Source organism: Musca vetustissima, unplaced genomic scaffold (genome assembly GCF_032173495.1).
Source record: "Musca vetustissima isolate MV318-11 ecotype Yass unplaced genomic scaffold, APGP_CSIRO_Mvet_v1 utg9639, whole genome shotgun sequence".
Lineage (NCBI taxonomy): Eukaryota > Metazoa > Arthropoda > Insecta > Diptera > Muscidae > Musca > Musca vetustissima.
In genome coordinates this window covers 237707-257739 of record NW_026887794.1, presented here as the reverse complement: position 1 = coordinate 257739, position 20033 = coordinate 237707, and the positions used below count along the sequence as shown (strand labels likewise).

At 33.9% G+C, this 20033-nt stretch overlaps 2 protein-coding genes across 2 annotated transcripts; both read right to left on the bottom strand.

The window, feature by feature from the left end:
• Positions 1-3090: 3090 nt before the first annotated feature.
• On the bottom strand, positions 3091-4064 carry LOC133335487 (uncharacterized membrane protein DDB_G0293934-like). The gene is made up of 3 exons (XM_061543760.1): positions 4046-4064; positions 3159-4001; positions 3091-3098 (listed from the first exon to the last, which is right to left on the bottom strand). Exons 1-3 carry the CDS (start codon positions 4062-4064, stop codon positions 3091-3093), a joined length of 870 nt encoding a protein of 289 aa, XP_061399744.1.
• A 7541-nt stretch (positions 4065-11605) lies between these two features.
• Positions 11606-17787, bottom strand: LOC133335495 (peroxiredoxin-6-like). The gene is made up of 4 exons (XM_061543770.1): positions 17702-17787; positions 13187-13561; positions 13041-13116; positions 11606-11734 (listed from the first exon to the last, which is right to left on the bottom strand). The coding sequence occupies exons 1-4, from the start codon at positions 17782-17784 to the stop codon at positions 11606-11608; spliced, it is 663 nt and encodes a 220-aa protein (XP_061399754.1). The 5' UTR covers positions 17785-17787.
• Between the last annotated feature and the right edge of the window lie 2246 nt (positions 17788-20033).

The window sequence follows — 20033 nt, the reverse complement described above, 5'->3', positions numbered from 1 at the left end:
GACGACATAGACTTGTCAAAAATATAAAAAGGAGACACTGAGAGAGATAAAGGATTGTAAAGAGTTGCCATTTTCTCATGGCATAATTGAGATGTTGTAATTATTTGGAGAACCATTGGGGAGAATGACCTACTCTACAACTATTTTTTTTGCATTGGCAACCCTTAAACCATGCTCCATCATCATTTGACATTTGGTTGGCAAACACAATCAGCTGATTCATCACTTTGTGGTTGCACACAACAACAAAAAAGCAACAGCAGCACAAAACAACAAACAAAAGCACGCGAATGACAAGAGCAAAACGTAATAAAGAAGAAAACAAAACAACCCACAATGGAAGGGGAAATGTTGTTAAGGAAAAGTGCATAAAAACAATGAGGAAGAAAAAATAAAAAAAGCAAAAAATTATTGGGGCTAGAAAATGACAATGCAGTTCCATTTCTTTTTTATGGCTAGTTTCGTATTACACAAATTGCAAACAAAGTAGAAACAATAATAAGTTCAAGTATTATGAAAAGTAATTACCACAACAACAACAATAAGAAACTGCGATAACATGGAAGAAGACATTGAATGGAAAATGGGGTATAACAACAACAAAATGCAATACGCGTAAACGATTCGATTTCAATGTTATGTTTTGTTGTATGGTTTGGATTTTGTTTTTTTTTTCATTCATTGTTTTAATAATTTCTCCCCCTAGTGCATGCTCAGTTAAGTCAGAAGTGGGATTTGAACAAATTGCAACTGGTTTCAATTACAAAATGCAGCGAGCAGGCAGGAGGAAAAGAAGGGGGAGGTTGTTCAGCAGCACCCCAACGCTGAGGTGTTGCAACATGGACTGACTGCATTTTGAACTAAATGAACGAACGTTCATTTTTTTTACATAAATAGGTATTGTATATAAATACATATGTACATATATAACAATTTATTGTATTTTGTAGATATGTATGTGTGTATGTCCACCAATATAACTACATGATTTCATATATGTACATAGATGTGTGATATGAAGGTGTTGAATTTTTGGCTTGTGGTGTCGTATTGTGATCATCATGACGACAGCCCACATGCCGACCAAACAACAACCGACCCCCTTTGACCGCTGCCTGTCACTGACCCAACAAGGTTTTTATATCGACATGTGGGTTTTATTTAACAAATTTTGTTTTATTTAATTTCACTTTTGAAACAATAATTTTTGTTGTGATATACAGTCGAACTTCTATAAATTGAACCACAATTACATCGAAAAAAAAACTTCGATTTATGGGGACTTCGATTTAACTATAATTTGTTCGACTGTATTTCTGTTAATGAAAGGATTGCTCGATCTCTTGCCTCCAGATTAAGGTGTTTCAGGTTATTGTGCCTGTGTCTCCTTTTCTATGTTACACATTTACACCACATACCTACATGGTTATTTTTTGAAGTTTCATTGCCCCTGTTTTTGTGTGTTTCAAGTTTATTGCTCCTTGAATGTTGTTGTTGCTGTAATTGTGTTACTTTACGGTCAACAGAAGACAGACAGACAGCCACAGAGCACACATCATAACATGTCGTTGTTCGGTCTTTTGTTTTGTTTTCAACTCCTGAAGAAACCACAACTCAGAGGGGGAAACAATAACAAAATGGAAGTAAGTGGTAGGATACACACAAAGTAAGAAATTAAATATAGGACATGAAGTAGGTAGGTACACTTGCAGAGAGATTCAGTAAACCAAATTTATTTCAGGTGTATTAAAGGAGAGAATTTTCGGACAGGACAGTGGCACTTTTAATTGAGTTATTAATTCAGGATCATAATCTCATAATTGGGTAATTCAAATACGAAACGAATGGAATTCGCAATTTGATCCAGCTTAGTTCTTCTATGGAAAAGAAACTTCTGCTCTTCTATAAAGAAAATTGTCCTCCAGTTTTTAAATTAGGATCTTCTAGAAGAAAATTCAGTTCTACTATGGAAAAGAAACTTCTGCTCTTCTATAAAGAAAATTGTCAGCTCTTCTATGACGGAAAAAAGCCTCATCTATGGTGGGAGACCTTATGATCTTCTGTATATGGTTTTCTATTCTATGGAAGAAAATCATCAGGCCTTCTATGAAGAAAAATAGAAAATGGATAGATGATGTGTGTCTTGAGGGCTGTTGGTGAAATTATTAATAGAAAATGGAACAAGGACAAGGAAAATATATTAATTAGGAATTCGAAATTAAAGATGGTAGCCAGAAAAACTTTGCCACCTCTGTTGGCTTTAGTCATAAGTCTATAGGGTTCCGGGGTCAATGCGCTCTCAATACGAGTAGAGAGAATTGCGGTATCCGGAACATAGTCGTGCCAGAATCGAACGGGTGTGCGTAGGAAGAAGCCGGAGACCGCACGGATTTCATCGCGTTCGCTATCGACAACCTGTTGACGTCCGATAGAATGACGTCTTGGATGCCATCACGATAGCGCCTGAAGTCCTAACGGATGTGTCGCGGAGGTGGATCTGCCATCTGTCTAGTCAACAACACATTACGTTATTTGACTGACAGAATCCTGGCCTCCTCATGTGACATCATCTGGACACAGGCGGCATTATTTTTAGTTGTTTGCCCAAAATGGGGGCAGTATAATTAAGGATAGAACGACCTATGGATTTATATGTCATTACCAACGTTTCTTTATTCTTGCCCCAGGAGGTGACAACCAAAGCTTTCAGAACTTTATTCCTAGCTTCCACCTTCTGGTTTATGTAGTTAGAATGCGAGGATTAATAAAGGAGGTCATCGAAGGCCACCCCAAGGATTTTCGTATTATGGACTCGTCCAACTTCTATGGAAATGTCAAATTCTATTCTATATAAAAAAACAACCTCCTAAATTAGATCTTAAGTATGTCGTATCGGAGCCCGAAGCCCAAAGACCGCTATAAATTCGGGGCTCTCCACCGCATTAGTCTTTGAGATTTTTATCCCTCTTACATATAGTATGTATAGTCTAAGAATTGGGCTAGGACCTTCAATATATAAAAAAATATAAATTCAAATTCCTTTTATTTTCATTATCCTTAAATCTCTCTTGATATATTTCTTTCTATATCTCATCTCTCTATTTTAAATAAAAATTAAAATTTATAAAATAATAAAATCAAAAATTCCCCACACTCACCTTTAAAATGGACCCGCAAATTATTCTGCGACAAACCAATTGACAAACATTTATCGTGTGGACTCCAGCAACGTGGCAATGGTGTTTCGTTTTCGTTGACATTCGGATAAAGTAATTTTAGACGATCGACAACTGGTTCATTGTTGCTGCCGCTGCCGCCGACCCCACCATTGCTGGTGGTTGCACCACCATTATCTGTGGAACCATTGCGTTCGGCATTGCTGCTGCTGCTAGTCTGGGCGAACATTGTAGAATTGTTGCTGGTGCCGCTGCTGCTGTTGTTGTTATTATTGTTGTTGTTGGTACCGTTTTTAGTTGTACCAAATTCGTAGGGATAACCAGAACCAGCGCTGCTAGACGATGCTGAATGATGCTGCTGCTGGTGGTGGTGGTGTTGATGATGGTACGATGAGCGGGGATTATGATGATATCGGTGATCGTAGGACGGCGGTAAATGTTTAGATTCTTCAGTTTGTTGTTGTTGTTGTTGTGGCTGTTGATAAAGCAACAAAGGCAGTGTTGTTGGTGGTGGTGGTTGTTGTTGTTGTCCTGAAGTACCAGCCGATCCTGAAGGGGAAATATCTAATGATTCTTGCGACTGCTGCTGCTGTTCTGTTAGTGTGGATGATGATCGTTGATGACTGTGCGGTTGCTGCTGCTGCTCTTGGTTAGCTGATAATGCGGCATTTCCTGCACTTGCGGCTAAGGACTCCTCATGCTGAGCATTCAGGTCAATATCAAAATCATTGTTGTCGTTATCATCCAATTGTATATCGTTGTCAAATTCAATGGCTGCCGGCGGTGCTGGCGGAGCTACTGCTGCTTGATCACCTTCCAAACGTGCTGGTGATCCTTGGTGGAGTGATGCACTGCTACCTAAAGGTTGCACAACCACTGCCGATGCATCTAGGGTATCAGCAATGTCGTTATGCTGCGGCAGTTCCCGCGGTGGTGTTGCTGCAGAAGATGAAAATGACGGCTGTTGTAGGGCTTGTAGCGGCGGCGGTGGGGGAGGTGAATCTTGATGCTGTTGATCTTGCTGCTGCTGTCAAGAAGAAAGAAATAGAAGAAGAAGATGAAATAAATAAGGGTTGTAATTTTGAAGATGCTGCTGGGGAATAATTGAAATGAAATAAGGATCATGAATGGCATGAAGATCGAATTGAAGCCAATGATGATGATGCTGATGAAGAAGATGGTGAGTCAGATGATAATGACACGTTGATGGTGAAGGCGGCATTATGTTTGTTGTTGCTGTTAAGCCTGTCAATGAGTCTTGTGTATTGTCATTATTCGTATTTTTATTAGTATCAAGCGCACGAATAGCTTAATAATTTCTTGAGGCTGAGAAGAATAAGAAGTGGGTGAAGGAATAGCTGTAACATTTTGTTTTCTAAATTGTGTTAAATAATTGTTTTTGTTCAAAATTTTGTTTTTGAAGCATTGACCGATCATTCTTGTTGGAGGATGTGGGGGGAAATTCGAAAAAAATTGTAAGGAATTGTTGCTGATGTTATTCGAGGTGGTGGAAGTGTAAAAAATTGAATTAAAATCATTATTAGATTGTGGGAGGATGTGAAAGAAAAAGCGGCCAAATGTAAAAATTTCGATTTGTTTCTCTCTAAAAAACTATTGATGATGGTAATGACACTGAAGATGGAACAACAGAGGCTAAGGGCACATATGGACATACCATAGGCTCCTCCCCCATGGCAATGCCGCCAGAGTTGTTGGCATTTGCATTTGGAGCCATTGGCATATTGTTGTCATTATTGGTGGACGACGATTGTTGTTGTGGCTGGGGCTCATTCTCCTCCTGCTGCTGCATCGGTTCTTCTTCGTGCATTCCATCATCACCATCGTTACTAGCATTGATGCGATTGACACCAACGTCGTTATTACTACCATCATCCTCATTAACATCACCATCATCGTCCGTTGACCTCATAAACGGTAACATTGGCAAATTGCCCAGAAGATTGCTACTACTGCTGTTGTTGCTACTACTTGGCGTTACCGATGCCGAGGCTGATGACGAATTCGGTTGATCGTTATCATTTTCAGCATCCATATTGATTCGTTTTTTTTTGTCTGTTTCTGTTTTTCTTGTATTTCTTTTTTTAATTATTGATTTCTGATCTGTTTTTGCCTAGTTATTTCTTTCTTTCTGATGTCTTCGCGTTTTGCTGATCCCTGTGTGTATATTTCTTCGTGTTCTGTTTCTTTTCAGTTGTTTTTAAATAAAACGTACACCACACTCTTTTTTGTGTATTCTGAAGTAGAACAACTCGTTGTTTTCACTTTTCTATGTAGGTTGAGAGTAGTTTTAATAGCTCTCGTTGGAATAGAGAAGAAGTAGCGAGCCTGTAATCAACAAGGCAAAATAAACAAAATCATTTTTTTTTATAAAATTCTCTTGTTTTTTTATAACATTTAACGACAATTTAAAATATATTAAATCAGGACTTACATACAATTCTGTAAGAAGGCGAAAATGGTTTTTAAACTAAAATATCATCAAATTTCTATTTAAAAGAGAAATAGAAATTGAATTGAATTTTTATGTGCGATTCAAAGGTCTCTTAGAACATGTGAGGATACCCATGTATACAAATTTTACATTTAACAATTTACTAACTCAAATATTAGAACACACATTTCTGATTAAGCTTTTAAGAAGATGACCAAGCAGGGAAAATTATTCCTAGGATGCACAATTTTTTTTTTTTTTAATTTAAGCAATTTTTAACTGAGATCCATTTCCCGAGTTTTGGGTCTTTCATGTTCCGCAAGTGTAGTTTTAATTTTTTTTAAATTCATTCTCTAAACTTTATCGAAACCAGCAGATATGCGACAAATTCCCGTTTTAGAACGAAAAGTTATAAACAAACATGGCCCACCCTTTCTGGTATCTCTCCACAAAGGGTTAAAAATGTCAATATATATAAATCCAATATTAGACTAATGGCATTTTCGATGTGATCCACACTGTGCATATTGTAGCGTTTATTTTAAACACAATTTTTATCCGAATATGGTGAAAATTGGCCCAATCCTTCTGGTACATTGCCACAAAAACTTGTCAAAATTGTTCTGAAATGCATTATATAACATCTCCATCTCTCCGAAATAAAGGATCAACATTTTGAAAATGTGTTAATGCAATAACAATGTTTTAGAATATCCGATTTGATGCGAAATATGTATATCGTAATATTTATTTTAAACTTCATTTAAGTTGGAAGATGGGACGCACCGCGGTACATTTCTTCTACTACCTCCCACACAAAATGGTAAAAATTGCGTTGTAAATTTATGTTATGCTAATATCTAAGTAATATTTATAATATCATGCTAATTATCAATTTTTATAAATCCATAATTTTGCAAATGGAATATTGGATTTTACCCAATTATAATACATCGTAATCTTATTACCAATCCAAGATCAAGGCTGAAGATGGGACCTGCCGGTGCACCCCCTCTAGTACCTATCTCACATAATGTGGACATTTTGAAATGTTGTTATTTAATATCAAAGAAATGTAATATCCGGTTTGATTCAATCTTTTCAAATCGTACTACTTTTACCAAAACTAAATTATGTCCGAAGATAGAACCCACCGATTCACTCCTTCTGGTACGTCTCCCACAAACATTCAAAGATTATGTCTATAGATCAACCTCTTCGGGTAACTCTCCACAGATGGTCACCTATTCGATGTTGTAGTAATCCCGTAGACCTAACTTCTTCAGCTTTTCTATATTTTTCAGGTCTTCTCTGAAAAATAAGACTTTAATCTCTATGGTGAAGAAGACGTCTAGCTTTTTTATGTAAAAAAAAAACATTAGTTTAGTTCTATAGAAATATATCTCCTGTTCTTCTATGAAGTAGGATACCTTCCGTTCTTGTATGGAAGAATGGGGACATCCAGGTTTTCTATAAAGATGAATTCGCATAATCTCAATAAATCGGAATAACTTCAGATCTGATATGGAAGAGAGGAAGTGAACCTTCAGCTCTTATATGAAAGAAGAAAGCATTCAGCTCCTTTATGGTAGGAGAGTTCTGATTTTCTGTGGAAGAAACCTTCTTTTCTTCCAAGGAGAAAAAGACTTCCTGCTCTTCTATTGAAGTACACCTCTTGCCATGCTCCTTTTCATCATAAAAATCCTTCAGCTTCTCTATGGAAAAAGACCTTCACCATTTCTATTTTGTTGTGGGATAAGTTATTAGACTCTGGAGTCGTCCACCTTACATCTCTGAATGAGAACATGATTTTATTTTCATCCCATTCCTTTACGTCTTCTTTTGTGAAGAGGAAGGATTGTGGTGTACTTTGAGATTTGCAAATGTGATTGCCTGGTTGGCTGGCTGGCGGACTGGCAAATGACTCATATTTTTCAATTTGTGCGTAGAAGAAATCACAAATAAAATCAAACACATAAAGGAACAAAAAAACGAATTTACAATTGTGCAAATTTAAATAGTTTTGCAAAAGCTTTGTGTTCTCATACATTTTTAATGCACACATGTGGAAAATGCCATCAGTTTTTCTGCTTTTCTTTCTACTTGACTATCACTATGGGGAACACAAAATTTATTTATGGAATTATTGCAAATGTTTGAAATAAAAAAGTGCATGTACTATTCGTGTTGCAAATATTTTCCACAAAACTACAAAAACAACAACTATGCAAAAATTGCATTAAACAAAACACAGAGGAGAGAACAAAAAATAAAACATCAAAATGCATAATGTGCGCAGTAAATGTGGTCAAGGCTAGGGTGACCTAAATTCCCTTTATAAAATGCATACATTGAGTTTTGACACGATTTTCAGGGCAAAATGTCCGCAAAAATTGTTGGAAACAGAAAATCAAATAGTGCTGGAGGATAAATCGTTCTTCAAATGAAAATTAACTGGGATCTTGGGGGGCAACATCTATTGATCTTTCATCGTATACATTTTGTAGAGACCCCACCATCATCGTTACATTACACAGAAACAACAGACACACTTATTCACACATACACATTTATGACTTATGTGACACGAAAAATTTCTTTGTTTCAATTGGTGGCCCAGAGTTGTTGTTGTTATGTACACATGAATATCGGCAGCAGCCATACATACATTTTTTTATTAAACAATTATAAAGGGAGTTATATGCTTTTAGTCCTCATATTATTTTTTTATTTTATTTTCCTTTTCCAAAATAAACTTTACTTTTATTTTGCACAAAATTAAATGTGAATCGCATTTACTTTGACAGAAACACAAGAGGAAAATTACTGTTGTTCTTTGTTTTCCATGCACACAAACACACAAATCACTGACTTATGGACTCTCTTTCCCTGCTCACTCACTGGCACGCTCTGACAACTCTAAAAACAAAAACAACCATACACAACAAAACTCAATTCTTATTGCACAAAAGCAAAACAACAGCAACAAACATATGAACGAACGAACGCACATACACACACACTACTGCATATACGTATGGTAGCGCTGCGCTGCTGATTGGGAAACACAAAAAGCACACAAAACAACGAAGAGCCAACACAACAACAAAATCCAACTAAAGAGCAAAAGCAACAATAGTACAAAACACAACAATAACAACTTCCTCCACAAACACAATAACAACAAGGCAGGCAGCAGGCACAACGCTTTAGTCAGCCAGCCAACAGTCAAATTTTTGACGTTTTATCTGTTTGGTTTGTATTTCATTCTTTCTTTCGTTGTTGTTTTCATTTCTCCGTATTATCTGTTTTGCTTGTATTTATGTTCCCCTCTTTTTTCTACTCTCCTAATTGGAAATTTTCAAAATACTAGTTGGGTTTTCTAGAAACCATTTTTTGTGGCCATGTTAGCCCCCCAACCAAAGGGCCAAACAAAAAATTGCGAAGGCGAGGAGATTGTTTAGATTTGAAATTCCCCCATTCTCATTTTTTGTTTGTTGTTGGCCGTTGCCAACATCTGATTATTATCATCTGCGTTTCAGTGCAATTTGCAATTATAGATTATGGCATTTGCTATCTTCTACAATTTTTCACTTGTCTTTTTTATTGTTGTTGTTGGTATTATTATAACTGCTGCTGCTGCTGACAATGACAATTGATTTTCAATAATTGTTTTTTTTTTTCTTGTCTTGTCGTGTCTTTGTTTCTTTTTGCTGCTGCACTTTTATTTTGTTCCTTTATATTTTTTTGTTTCCTCTTCGTTCATGAAGAAGAGCAACGACGACGACGAAGTCAGCAGGGACAATCTATTTTTCATTGCAATTTTTATGCTATTCACCTTGACAATTTCGTATTTATCTGCCTCGTTTCGTATTCAACGCGTTTCCAAGTTCGTTTTTCTTGCAACAAAAAGTCTTTTCAATCCAACAATCCAATCTAAAAAAGGACTTTTTGTTTGCTTTAGTTTTTTTTATTCTCTTGCACAAAAATTTTTTACTGTCACGACTACCAACCGACGAAAACCAACGACGACGAAATTAGGGATGTGTAGCTAGACTTTGTCCCAATCGCAGCAAAATAAAAAGAAAGGGTGAGCAAAGTCGATTTTGCAAATGAAGTTAAATTATCGAGTTATCGATTACTGTGTGAATGAGTTATTGGCGGTTTCAGCTGTTCGCTTTGTGGAAAATGGTAAATATTTTGAAATTTATAAAGAAAACATAAAAGAAATGAATTAAATGACAGAAGATTTGTGCAGTTTGGGCAAAAGGAAAAAAATTTAATTAATTATAGAAAATTGTAGATCCAGAATCTGCAATGAAACTCCACATTGTACTATTTTTGCTGGAAATTGACAAACAGTTGGTCTGTTCCCGTACTGCAAGAATCTACGCGATTTTACTATTTTCTTCGATATCATAAAGGAAAATTTGTTATCGTAGTAAAAAGTAGTAGATTCTTGCAGTACGGGAACAGTAAGTTTTAGGCATACTAACAGTACATTTACACTCTACTGGATTTAGTCTCTTCTCTTAATTTCGACTTGGCCGAGTAAAAATGGTAAACAGGAATGCCTGCTTCTGACTGGTTGTTATGTTGATTTTGAAGTATTGCCATCAAATTTTGTCATATATGCTAGATTTGCGTTTCCGAACTTTTCAAATTATTTTGTACTCTGAGAGCAATTTTACAATGCTCCTCTTTTACTACCTTTACTATTAAAAAGGTATTGAAACAGACCAATTGTTAACGTAGTAAAAAATAGTACATTCTTATAGTACGGGAAAAGGCTCTTGGTCTGTTCCCGTACTGCAAGAATCTACTAGTTTTTACTACGATAACGAATTTTCCTTTATGATATCGAGGAAAATAGTAAAATCGAGTAGATTCTTGCAGTACAGGAACAGACCATATATGTATAGCCTAGTTTAGACTATATCTTATATCGTGATTATCACGATTTACATCATTTCAGATGTCGATTTATTTTTAATCACTATTTACTAATAATGAAATGCAACAAGATTTTTATGAAAAAATGTATATGTTGTGAGATTAGGATAATGAAAAACAAAAATTAAATATTTTTCACTAATATAATAGTACGTTTACATTTAACCGGATTTCGTTAACCCAGTGAATTTCAATTGTCAATTCCTTTGCATATATGTCAAATAAATCCTCATAAAGTAGGTTAACTCGGTAAAAAATTCTAATGTATATGCCGTTTCAAATTCATTTGTTTTTTAAATGTATTTTAATTTTTTACTTTTAAGTTTCCTATTCAATTCTATATAAAAACAATCATCAGCTGACTGATATTTAAATCATTTTAAGATACATATGTGTAAATGGTTATGTTTTTAACGAAATGGCCGGTAATTTGGATTGGATTCATTCAAATATTCTAACCAAAAATGATCAAAATTGATATGTACACTTTTTCCGGCTCCACTTTTTGGAGAGCTTGTGCATATTTTTCAACTGATTTACCTATAATTTGGTATTTCGGATTTTCATTGGGTAACAAAGCTTTCTACACAACATTGGATACTTTTTAGGATAGCCCCAACATAACAGCACACCCAAATATTCAGTATTTATAGCCTCTATATAGCGGTACCTCTCAAATGTCGGTACATTGGGAAATTTTCGCATGTTCTTCAATAGAATTGGCTGTAATTCGGTATTTTAGATTGTCATTGGTTAGCAAATCTTCCCATTAAATTTTCCCAATATTGGTCCACTTTTTATGATACCTCCCAAAAGATCGGTATTTTGATATTTCGGGTTTTCATTGGTTGGCAAATATTCCTACCAATAATTTACAAATACATAGCCTTCATATACAAGGCCTGATCGATTTAAGGTATACTTTTTTTTTATTTAACAAAAAGTTTATAGATATTTATTTAAAAAAAATGTATCAAACAATTTTTAGATGTGAGATAATATTTCAGAACTTATAAAATGTGTATTAATAATTTTCAGTTGTTCTGACATAATTAACGCCAGAAGGCATGGAAACCTTGTCAAATCCTTTTGGGAAAAGTTTTTGGGCCTCCTCATCGGTGACGGAGGGCAAGATCATGACCTTGGTGCCGGGCTGTAAAGAAGCAGAAATAAAATCAAAATATTTTTTTTTTGAATTCATATTAAAAACTAAAAACAACAAAAAGAGTAGTTTGTTAGGTCACCAAGCAAGATCAGCTGTTCCACAAGTTTTCTGTCAAATTACAACCAACTTTTTGACATGAAACGTAACATAAAACAGCTGTTTTTGCTTTCTGGGTGACCTAAATGAGTCCTATTTATAAGGCCATTCAGTACAATCAGCTGCAAGGCCTATATATAAGGTCACCCAGGGAGACCAGATGTCAGCAACCACTAAAGTTTGCTGTCAAAATTCATTATTGTGAATTGACTTCCATTATGAAAACGTAAACAATGTTCAAATTTTTGACATTAGACTTGAAAAAACAGCTGTTTTGTGATTTCGATGGGGGACCTTATTTACCTGGGGGACCTTATTAATAGATCTTGATCAGCTGCCTCTCAAGTTTATTGTCAACATATATTATTGTGAATTGACTTCCATTAAACAACAATTCCAATTAATAAGGTCATAAAAAAGTTATAGGCCGCCCAGAGAGACCAGCTGGATATCAGCTAACTCTTAAGTTTGCCGTTAAACTCCATTATTTAAATCGACTTCCATTATGAAAACGTAAACAAAAGCCAAAATTCATTATTGTGAATAGATTTTCATTATGAAAACGTAAATCAAGTCCAAATGTTTGACATTAAACTTGAGGAAAAAAAGCTGACGTTCGCTGGGTACCTTATTAATAGATCGTGGTAAACAACATTCACATTTTTTATATTCAACTTGAACTTATTTTTGCTGATCCAAAATGTGGACATTAATCTTGAGTCCTTACAAGGTCTATTAATAAGGTCATCCAGGAAGACCAGCTGGATATAAGCATCTTCTCAAGTTTGCTTCTAAAATCCATTATTGCGAATTGATTTTCAATATGAAAAACGTAAACAAAGACATTAGACTTGAGAATTAACAGCTGACTTTCGCTAGCTGGGTGACTTGATTAATAGATCTTGCGTTAGACTTGAGAAAAACAGCTGACCTTAGCTAGCTGAGTGACGTTTTAATGGATCTTGTCATGATGCAATAATAAGGTGATGTATCAGAACAAAAACCTTTGTTTTTGTCTCGATCATCTGTCAAAGTTTTCCTTATAATATTTCACATGGTTGGCAACATTGCACATCGAATTCAAGTAAAATTTTACACTTTGACAGTTAATCAAGACATCAGCTGTGCTAAATGGATCTTGTATGTGATCTTATCAATAGGTCTTGGACCTTCTTAAGAGTAATGCTTTATAACTTACAGTCCAATTGGCAGGAGTGGCCACAACCTTGAGACGATCGGTCAATTGCAAAGAATCAATGCAGCGGAGAATTTCACTAGGAATTAAAAAAAAAACATTTTTATTAAAATTTTATCTTAATTTTAAAATTCATGATTTCAACTTACTCTACATTACGTCCCGTTGACATGGGATAGAACATGGACAAGCGCACCTTATGATCGGGGCTAATAATAAACAAGGCACGAATGGTTTTACCCACTTCAGGATCTTGACGTTGCTCCTCATCCAACATACCGAATTGTACAGCCAGCTCACGGGTGGGATCAGCTAAAATAGGATAGGGAAATTCACCGGGAATATCCAAACAATAGGATTTAATATCATTGACCCAATCGACATGAGATTTCAGCTGATCGACAGAGTGGGCCAACAGCTTGGTATTGCGTTTGGCAAATTCGGGGGCATGGACGGCAATGCGACCCAATTCGGTGGTACAGACGGGTGTAAAATCAGCGGGATGGGAGAATAATACCACCCAACTGGAAATGAAAACAAAAAATAAATAAATAATAAAATAAAAAATGTGAATGTAATTGTTTATTTTATGATATATGACACTAATTTTAAATAATAGAATAATAAAAAAATAACAACTATTAATAAACACTCTCTGTGTGTGAATGGTGAGATGAACCACAATAAGTACGAGTACATTGTTCAGCGATTAGATTACACAATGCCTAGCATTTGTTCCAACTATTCTAGTTTTTACTATAAATAAATTTGTTTGTTTGTGCGGTACATATATGTATGTATAGCGTTGAATCTTGAGTAGTTTGCCGGCTTGACTGGAGGTGCACTCTGGAAAGTGCAAATACAACAAAATTGTATATTTTGTTGTCATTAAAATTCTTGGCATGTGCTTTTCATAACAGACTTAGATCACCTATGCGGATTAACATTTTACAAAAACTATTTTTATTTTGCAAAAAATTACTATTCCCTCCATTGATGAATTAACCATTCGCCAGCAAAATTCTACAATGAAAAAAAAAAGAAAACAATGAAACGCGGAATAATTAATCAGGGAGGGAAGAATTCTAATCGCTAACAAAATTAATCGGTAAACTCTAATTTGTGTTAGTTTGCTAAATTTTTGGTACCTTCAGAACCTCCACCATTAGGTGAAGTCTATTTTAAATTTGTCACTCCGTTTGCAACAACCTGAAATATTCTCCGGGGACCTCGTAATATGATTTGAATAAAATCCTATGCTTATTTCGCCCTGCCGACAGACAGAGTTCGCAATACTTAAGGTAGAGCTTTGAAACACATAGATTACTACCATTTTTAGGATTTTTTTTTTTTTTTGGAATAGTCCCCATATAAAGGAATCTCCCATTTTTCGATATTTTGAAGATTTTGTGCCAGTTTTGTTAACATAATTTGCCGAAATTTGTCAATTTGGGTATTTATTGGCTAGTAAATATTCCTGCTAAAATTATCAACATTGGTCCATTTTTTATGGTAGCCCCCATATAACAGAACCTCCTAAATTTCAGTATTTTCCAAAAATGATTGATCATCCATAAAAAAGTACCTCCGAAATTTCGCTATGGACTTTTGGCACGTTTTTCAACCGAATAATTTAGTACTTTGGGTTCTATTTTTTTATAAAAAATGGGAAAGTCTCCATATGCGGATACTCTCCAAATTTCGACATTTTGGGGAGTTTGGACAAGTTTTTTCAATCGAATTGACTGTAATATGGTATTTAAGATTCTCATTGAGTAGAAAATCTCACCGATGTGTCTGTAATTTGATTATAAGCAAGGCCTATTATTAAGGTCAGCTGGATATGAACTGCTTCTCAAGTTTGCTGTCAAAATCCATTATTGTGAATTGATTTCAAATATCAAAATGTAAACAAAGTCAAACATGTTGACATTAGCTTTGGAAATAAAACAGAGAACTTTCGCTTGTTGGATGAATTTGACCATGATGCAATAATAAGGTGATGTATTAAAACAAATCACTTTTGTTTTGTCTCAACCATCTGTCAATTTTTCCTTATATTTCAAATGGTTGGCAACATTGCACATCGAATTTAAATAGAAATTACGCACTTTGACAGTTAATAGAGTCATCAGGTGCGCTAAATGGAAGCGAAAATCAGCTGTTTTCTTGTCAAAGCTAATGTCATTTTTTTTGACTTTGTTTACGTTTTAATAATGGAAGTCAATTCACAATAATGGATTTTGAGAAGCAGATGATATACAACTGGTTTACCTTATTAATATCCCTTTATTTGGCAGATGGTCGAATAAAAAATGTTGTTGGCCGAACTTAACGACGTTTACACTGTTTATCATTAGGTACGTTTAGATTTACGAAATCCACTCGATCTCAAATGTCAATTCCATAACGTATACGTCAAATATAATCCACTGGATTATCGTTACGTATACGCAATGGAATTGTGGTTTGGAATCGAGTGGATTTAGTAGTCTAAACGTAGCCTTTGACATTTTAACATTCCTGTGTATGCATAAACAACCATCAGCTGACGAGTAGTTATATCCAATCCCATGTTACATGTGAATGGTTAGGATTTTATTTTTGATTTATTAAATGTCACTAGGTTTATGGCGCATTTGCGCACTATAAATGTGCGCACTATAAATTATAGCGTCATAATAGACATTCTTTCGATTTAATTGATAAATCATGATAAATACATCATCTCAGATTCAATCGATATCCTTAACTATGAAATAAAACACACTACTAATGAAATGCAACACTGGTTTTGTACGAACAATAGGGTGGAGGGAAATCTACTCAGGTGACGAAAAAACTGCCTAAACTAAATGTCATTATATTATTTTAATTCAATTTAAAATAATAATATCATTAAAATTTAAATTTCATAAGATAATGATTTTTGCTAAGTTGTGCCAAAATGATTTATTTAAATTCACTTTGACACGCAAAACTATTTGTTATTAACATTCAACCAGCTAATTGACAAATTAACATCTACTTAAAATGGCAATCATTTCATGTGACAATTGAATATAAATAAATTTGCGAACGTGCCTAAAATAATTAACGAAAAAATACTTGTTATTGAAAAATAATAAATATAATAAAATAAAAATAATTTATATTTAATAGGGAATAATTGTTTAAATCGCGTATTGGAATACAAAAATTATACTTTTTTATTTCTTTAAATTTCATTTTTATAATATGTCTAATTTATTATATTGAAACACCTGGAAATTTCTAGGAAATTTCTTTGGTTTTAAGATTTAGATTATATTGAGTACTGATAACACACCCTGACCACTTCTATCGATACGATTTAACATTCATACGATTTAACATTCGTTAATGAAATCTGAAAATACAGCCCTCTATTATTATGTATTATTTTTCATTATTGCGTGAGACTCTAGATTCGGCAATATATTGCAATAAAAATTCAAGTAGGTAGCAAAAAAGGCACACACACAAATTAGATGGCAATAAATCATCGTATAGCAAAATACAGTTGACCATCGATAGATAACCGGCATTTTTTAAAATGGATTTGAAATTTTCATTCGGCGTACCACTGTATAAATAATTCAGTTGTAAAATATGTATTGTATATGTTGATCTTATCATAAACAAAAAAAAAAAAAACAAATATGTCAGTATGACCTTTTAAAGTTGAGGGAAATAAAAACTGGCTCCTGTCATTGCAAAAAGAAACTATTGTTTGAATTATTAGGACAAGTTTTTCTTTATACTACGTATTGTATACCAAATATTTTTTTATTAACTAAAAAAATATAAAATATTCTTAAAAAATATTTCGATTGAAATAATTAAAAAAAAATTAATTTCTGAAATTTGTAAAAAATCACCTCTTTAACAATTTTTTTTTAAATTCACGCTTGCAGAAAAAAATAATTGTCTTGAAATAATGTTTCATGATCAACACCTAAATTGTCTTGAAAAAATTGAAAATAATAACAATTTTTAAATTGACACTTCGATTGCTCTTGAAAAAATAATATGTTAAAAAATCAATTATAAATCCTCGTTTTTTTCATGGACTTAAAAAATCCAAAATGTTCTGCAAAAAACTTACGCTTTAATTTTTATATGACGTTAGAGTGCTCGTCAAAAAATCTACTCTTTAACTATACTTGAAAATAACATTTTTTTAAACGAGATATTCTCTTAAAATATTCTTCAAATAAACGCATTGTTCATATTTGAAAAAATATTAATATATTCTCTAAAATCTCCTTGCTTATAATTTTGAAAATTCTTCAAATATCTCCACTGGCATATACAATATAACTTTTTAACGGGTTAGCCTACTTTATGAGGATTTATTTGACATATATTCAAAGGAATTGACAATTGAAACCCACTGGGTTAACGAAATCTGGTTAAATGTAAACCTACAATAACTCTGTTGTTGGGAGAGGATGAATAACTCTCTTTTCTACTTTCATTCCCAAACAAATCACATTATCATGCACATTTTAATGTCACAAACCACAAATTCACTACATATATTTCAAACCCATAAACTTAATCCATTTCTTAAATGTTCTATCACAAAATATTCACATTTCACTTTTTCCAAAACAAAATAAATAAAAAAAGAAAAAACTTACGATGATCCTTGCCAATCATAGAATTGAATGGGACCCTTTGTCGAGTCACACTTGAAATTTGGCACAGTTGATCCTAGACGCATTTTTACGATGATGTTTTTTGCTTTTACTTCACTTTTTATCTAACAAAAAAATAATAGAAAGATAATCAAAATAAATTATTTTATATGCTACACTATTGCCACTTGCTTACAGTTCAAACGCTACTGACAAAGTGTCTCACTAACCACTGACAGCTACTCTTTTTAATCAAAAATCCAAACCACCTGTTTGCTGTTACTGCTGTTATTCTCTGATATTGTTAATTGTCACTCTCGTTTGACCTTAGCGCAGGGGTATTTACCGACATTTATAATCATTTTGTCTTGTTCTCTGAACTTATCTGTCCGTTATTTTCACGAGACGTTGTTCTTCGTTTTTTTTTTTTTTTTGAGACTTGGCAAAGCAATTGTCAAAGTTATTGTCTCTCATTTCTTGTTGTTGTTGTCTGGATCATTTTTGCAACGAACAGATGTGGGGGTCGAATAAAAGTTAAATGCCGTATGGGTGTGTGTACGAGTGTGCACGTTTTAGGTTTATCAGGAGAGGTGTGTTAACAATGGGGGCTCGGTTGATTGCATTTAACGATGACTGCACTTTGGATGAATTAAAAAAAATACAATTAATATGTAGTATATATGAACGGGCATGTCTTCACTCGTCACCCAGCAAATTACAGTAAATCAACAAATTACATTGTAAGAAGTAAAATAGCAAACAGAAGAGAGAACTTCCATGGCAACATCATTGTCATTTTGTAATGGAGAAAGTGTAAGATAGAGAGAGAGAGAGTGAGAGAGAGTGTGTGTTTTTATATTCAAAGAACATTGTTGTGGATAATGGGGATAACTCTCAATTGTGAATAAATAAATTATTCCCACTGTGCACTGGGGTAAACTACCCAAAATCATGTTGGCTGGCTCTCTCGTGTAATTAATAATGCAAAAAAAAAATCAAATTACAAATGTGTGCCATGAACATAATAACTATGTAAGGCAACAGTGTCATTCCCAAGTAATATAATGGTGATTTTACTATGGAACTTTTTCCTATTTTTTTATTTTTAATTATCGCTTGACGATTTCAGGGGCGGGTATTGGGTATAAGAAAATCAAGCTTACATTGTTTTAGCACCGGATCTAGTTAACTCTCAAGCTTAGACATTGTATTTTTTTATTAGTGTATAACGTTTTCTGAGCAAGCATGGGGTAAAATAAAAAAAGGTCGATGCAAACATACGAATCTTGAAATCATGTCTTTGGGGACACTATCTAAAACGTTATAAGCTGCAATTTTGTGTCGGATTATTTTCATACCCCTTATTAGGGACTGAAATTATATATAAACAACCATGGTTATTTAAAGCCCATTAGCTGGATACTGGATTTTTTTTAAAAAGTACACATGAATAGAATAAAGAATTAAAAACGGGTGGCAATTATCGATTAGAATAAATTTATATGGTCCATGGTCCTATTATCAGGATTAAACTAGATTTAACTAACTAACGAAATTACAATACCAGACATTGAGAAATTGTTCACTTTTTGCCACCTATTTGATTTGAAATCAAAAAGGACATATTTGTAGGACTTTTTTTAATTTATTTGTTATTCAACAGTAATCCTATATATCAAAATATAAAAAAAATCTATAAAAATTGTGTTATTAGAGTAACTTCGGGTAATGTGGACTATGTGTCTAATGTGGACCACTCCCCATATCTAAGAAAATGCCTGGAATATGTCAATGCCGCCTTAATAAATGTTTTCCTAATTAGTGAAAACAAATAATGTTTGACCTTGAATACATTTAGACAACAAATCTACTATGATGTGAAAAAAAATTGTTTTTATTTTTTAACGTTGTTACGCCCACAATATCAAAAAAAGAAAATGGTGGTCCACATTACCCGAAGTTACTCTAATACCGAAAAAGAAGCGGAACTTTTATGTGGGGTTATATTAAAATTTAGACCAATATTATATATGCACCAGACAAATTTCTATATAAGTTAGCCTTTCAGATCAAATTATATCTCCATCGGTTTGAAAATGCGACTATAGTCTTCAAAATACCGAAATTGTAAATGTAGCGTTATATGGGGGATTCTCTCTTATTTACAAGGAAGATTTGACAACCGATGATAACCTGAAAAGTCAAATTAAAGTCAATACACCAAAAAAAAAAAAAAAATAATAATAATAATAAAATCGGAAACATTATCGAAGTTGACCGGCATGTTAGCTGTCGTAACATCGCCCAGGATCTAAAAATCGACCATAAAACTGTT

Bases quoted from the DNA above. Each gene is read 5' to 3' on its own strand.
- LOC133335495 (XM_061543770.1), bottom strand. From the start codon at position 17,784: ATGCGTCTAGGATCAACTGTGCCAAATTTCAAGTGTGACTCGACAAAG. The intron at 13,117-13,186 runs GTAAGTTGAAAT...TTTAATTCCTAG, and splicing joins TCAACGGGACGTAATGTAGA to TGAAATTCTCCGCTGCATTG. The intron at 11,735-13,040 runs GTAAGTTATAAA...GCTTCTTTACAG, and splicing joins CCACTCCTGCCAATTGGACT to CCCGGCACCAAGGTCATGAT.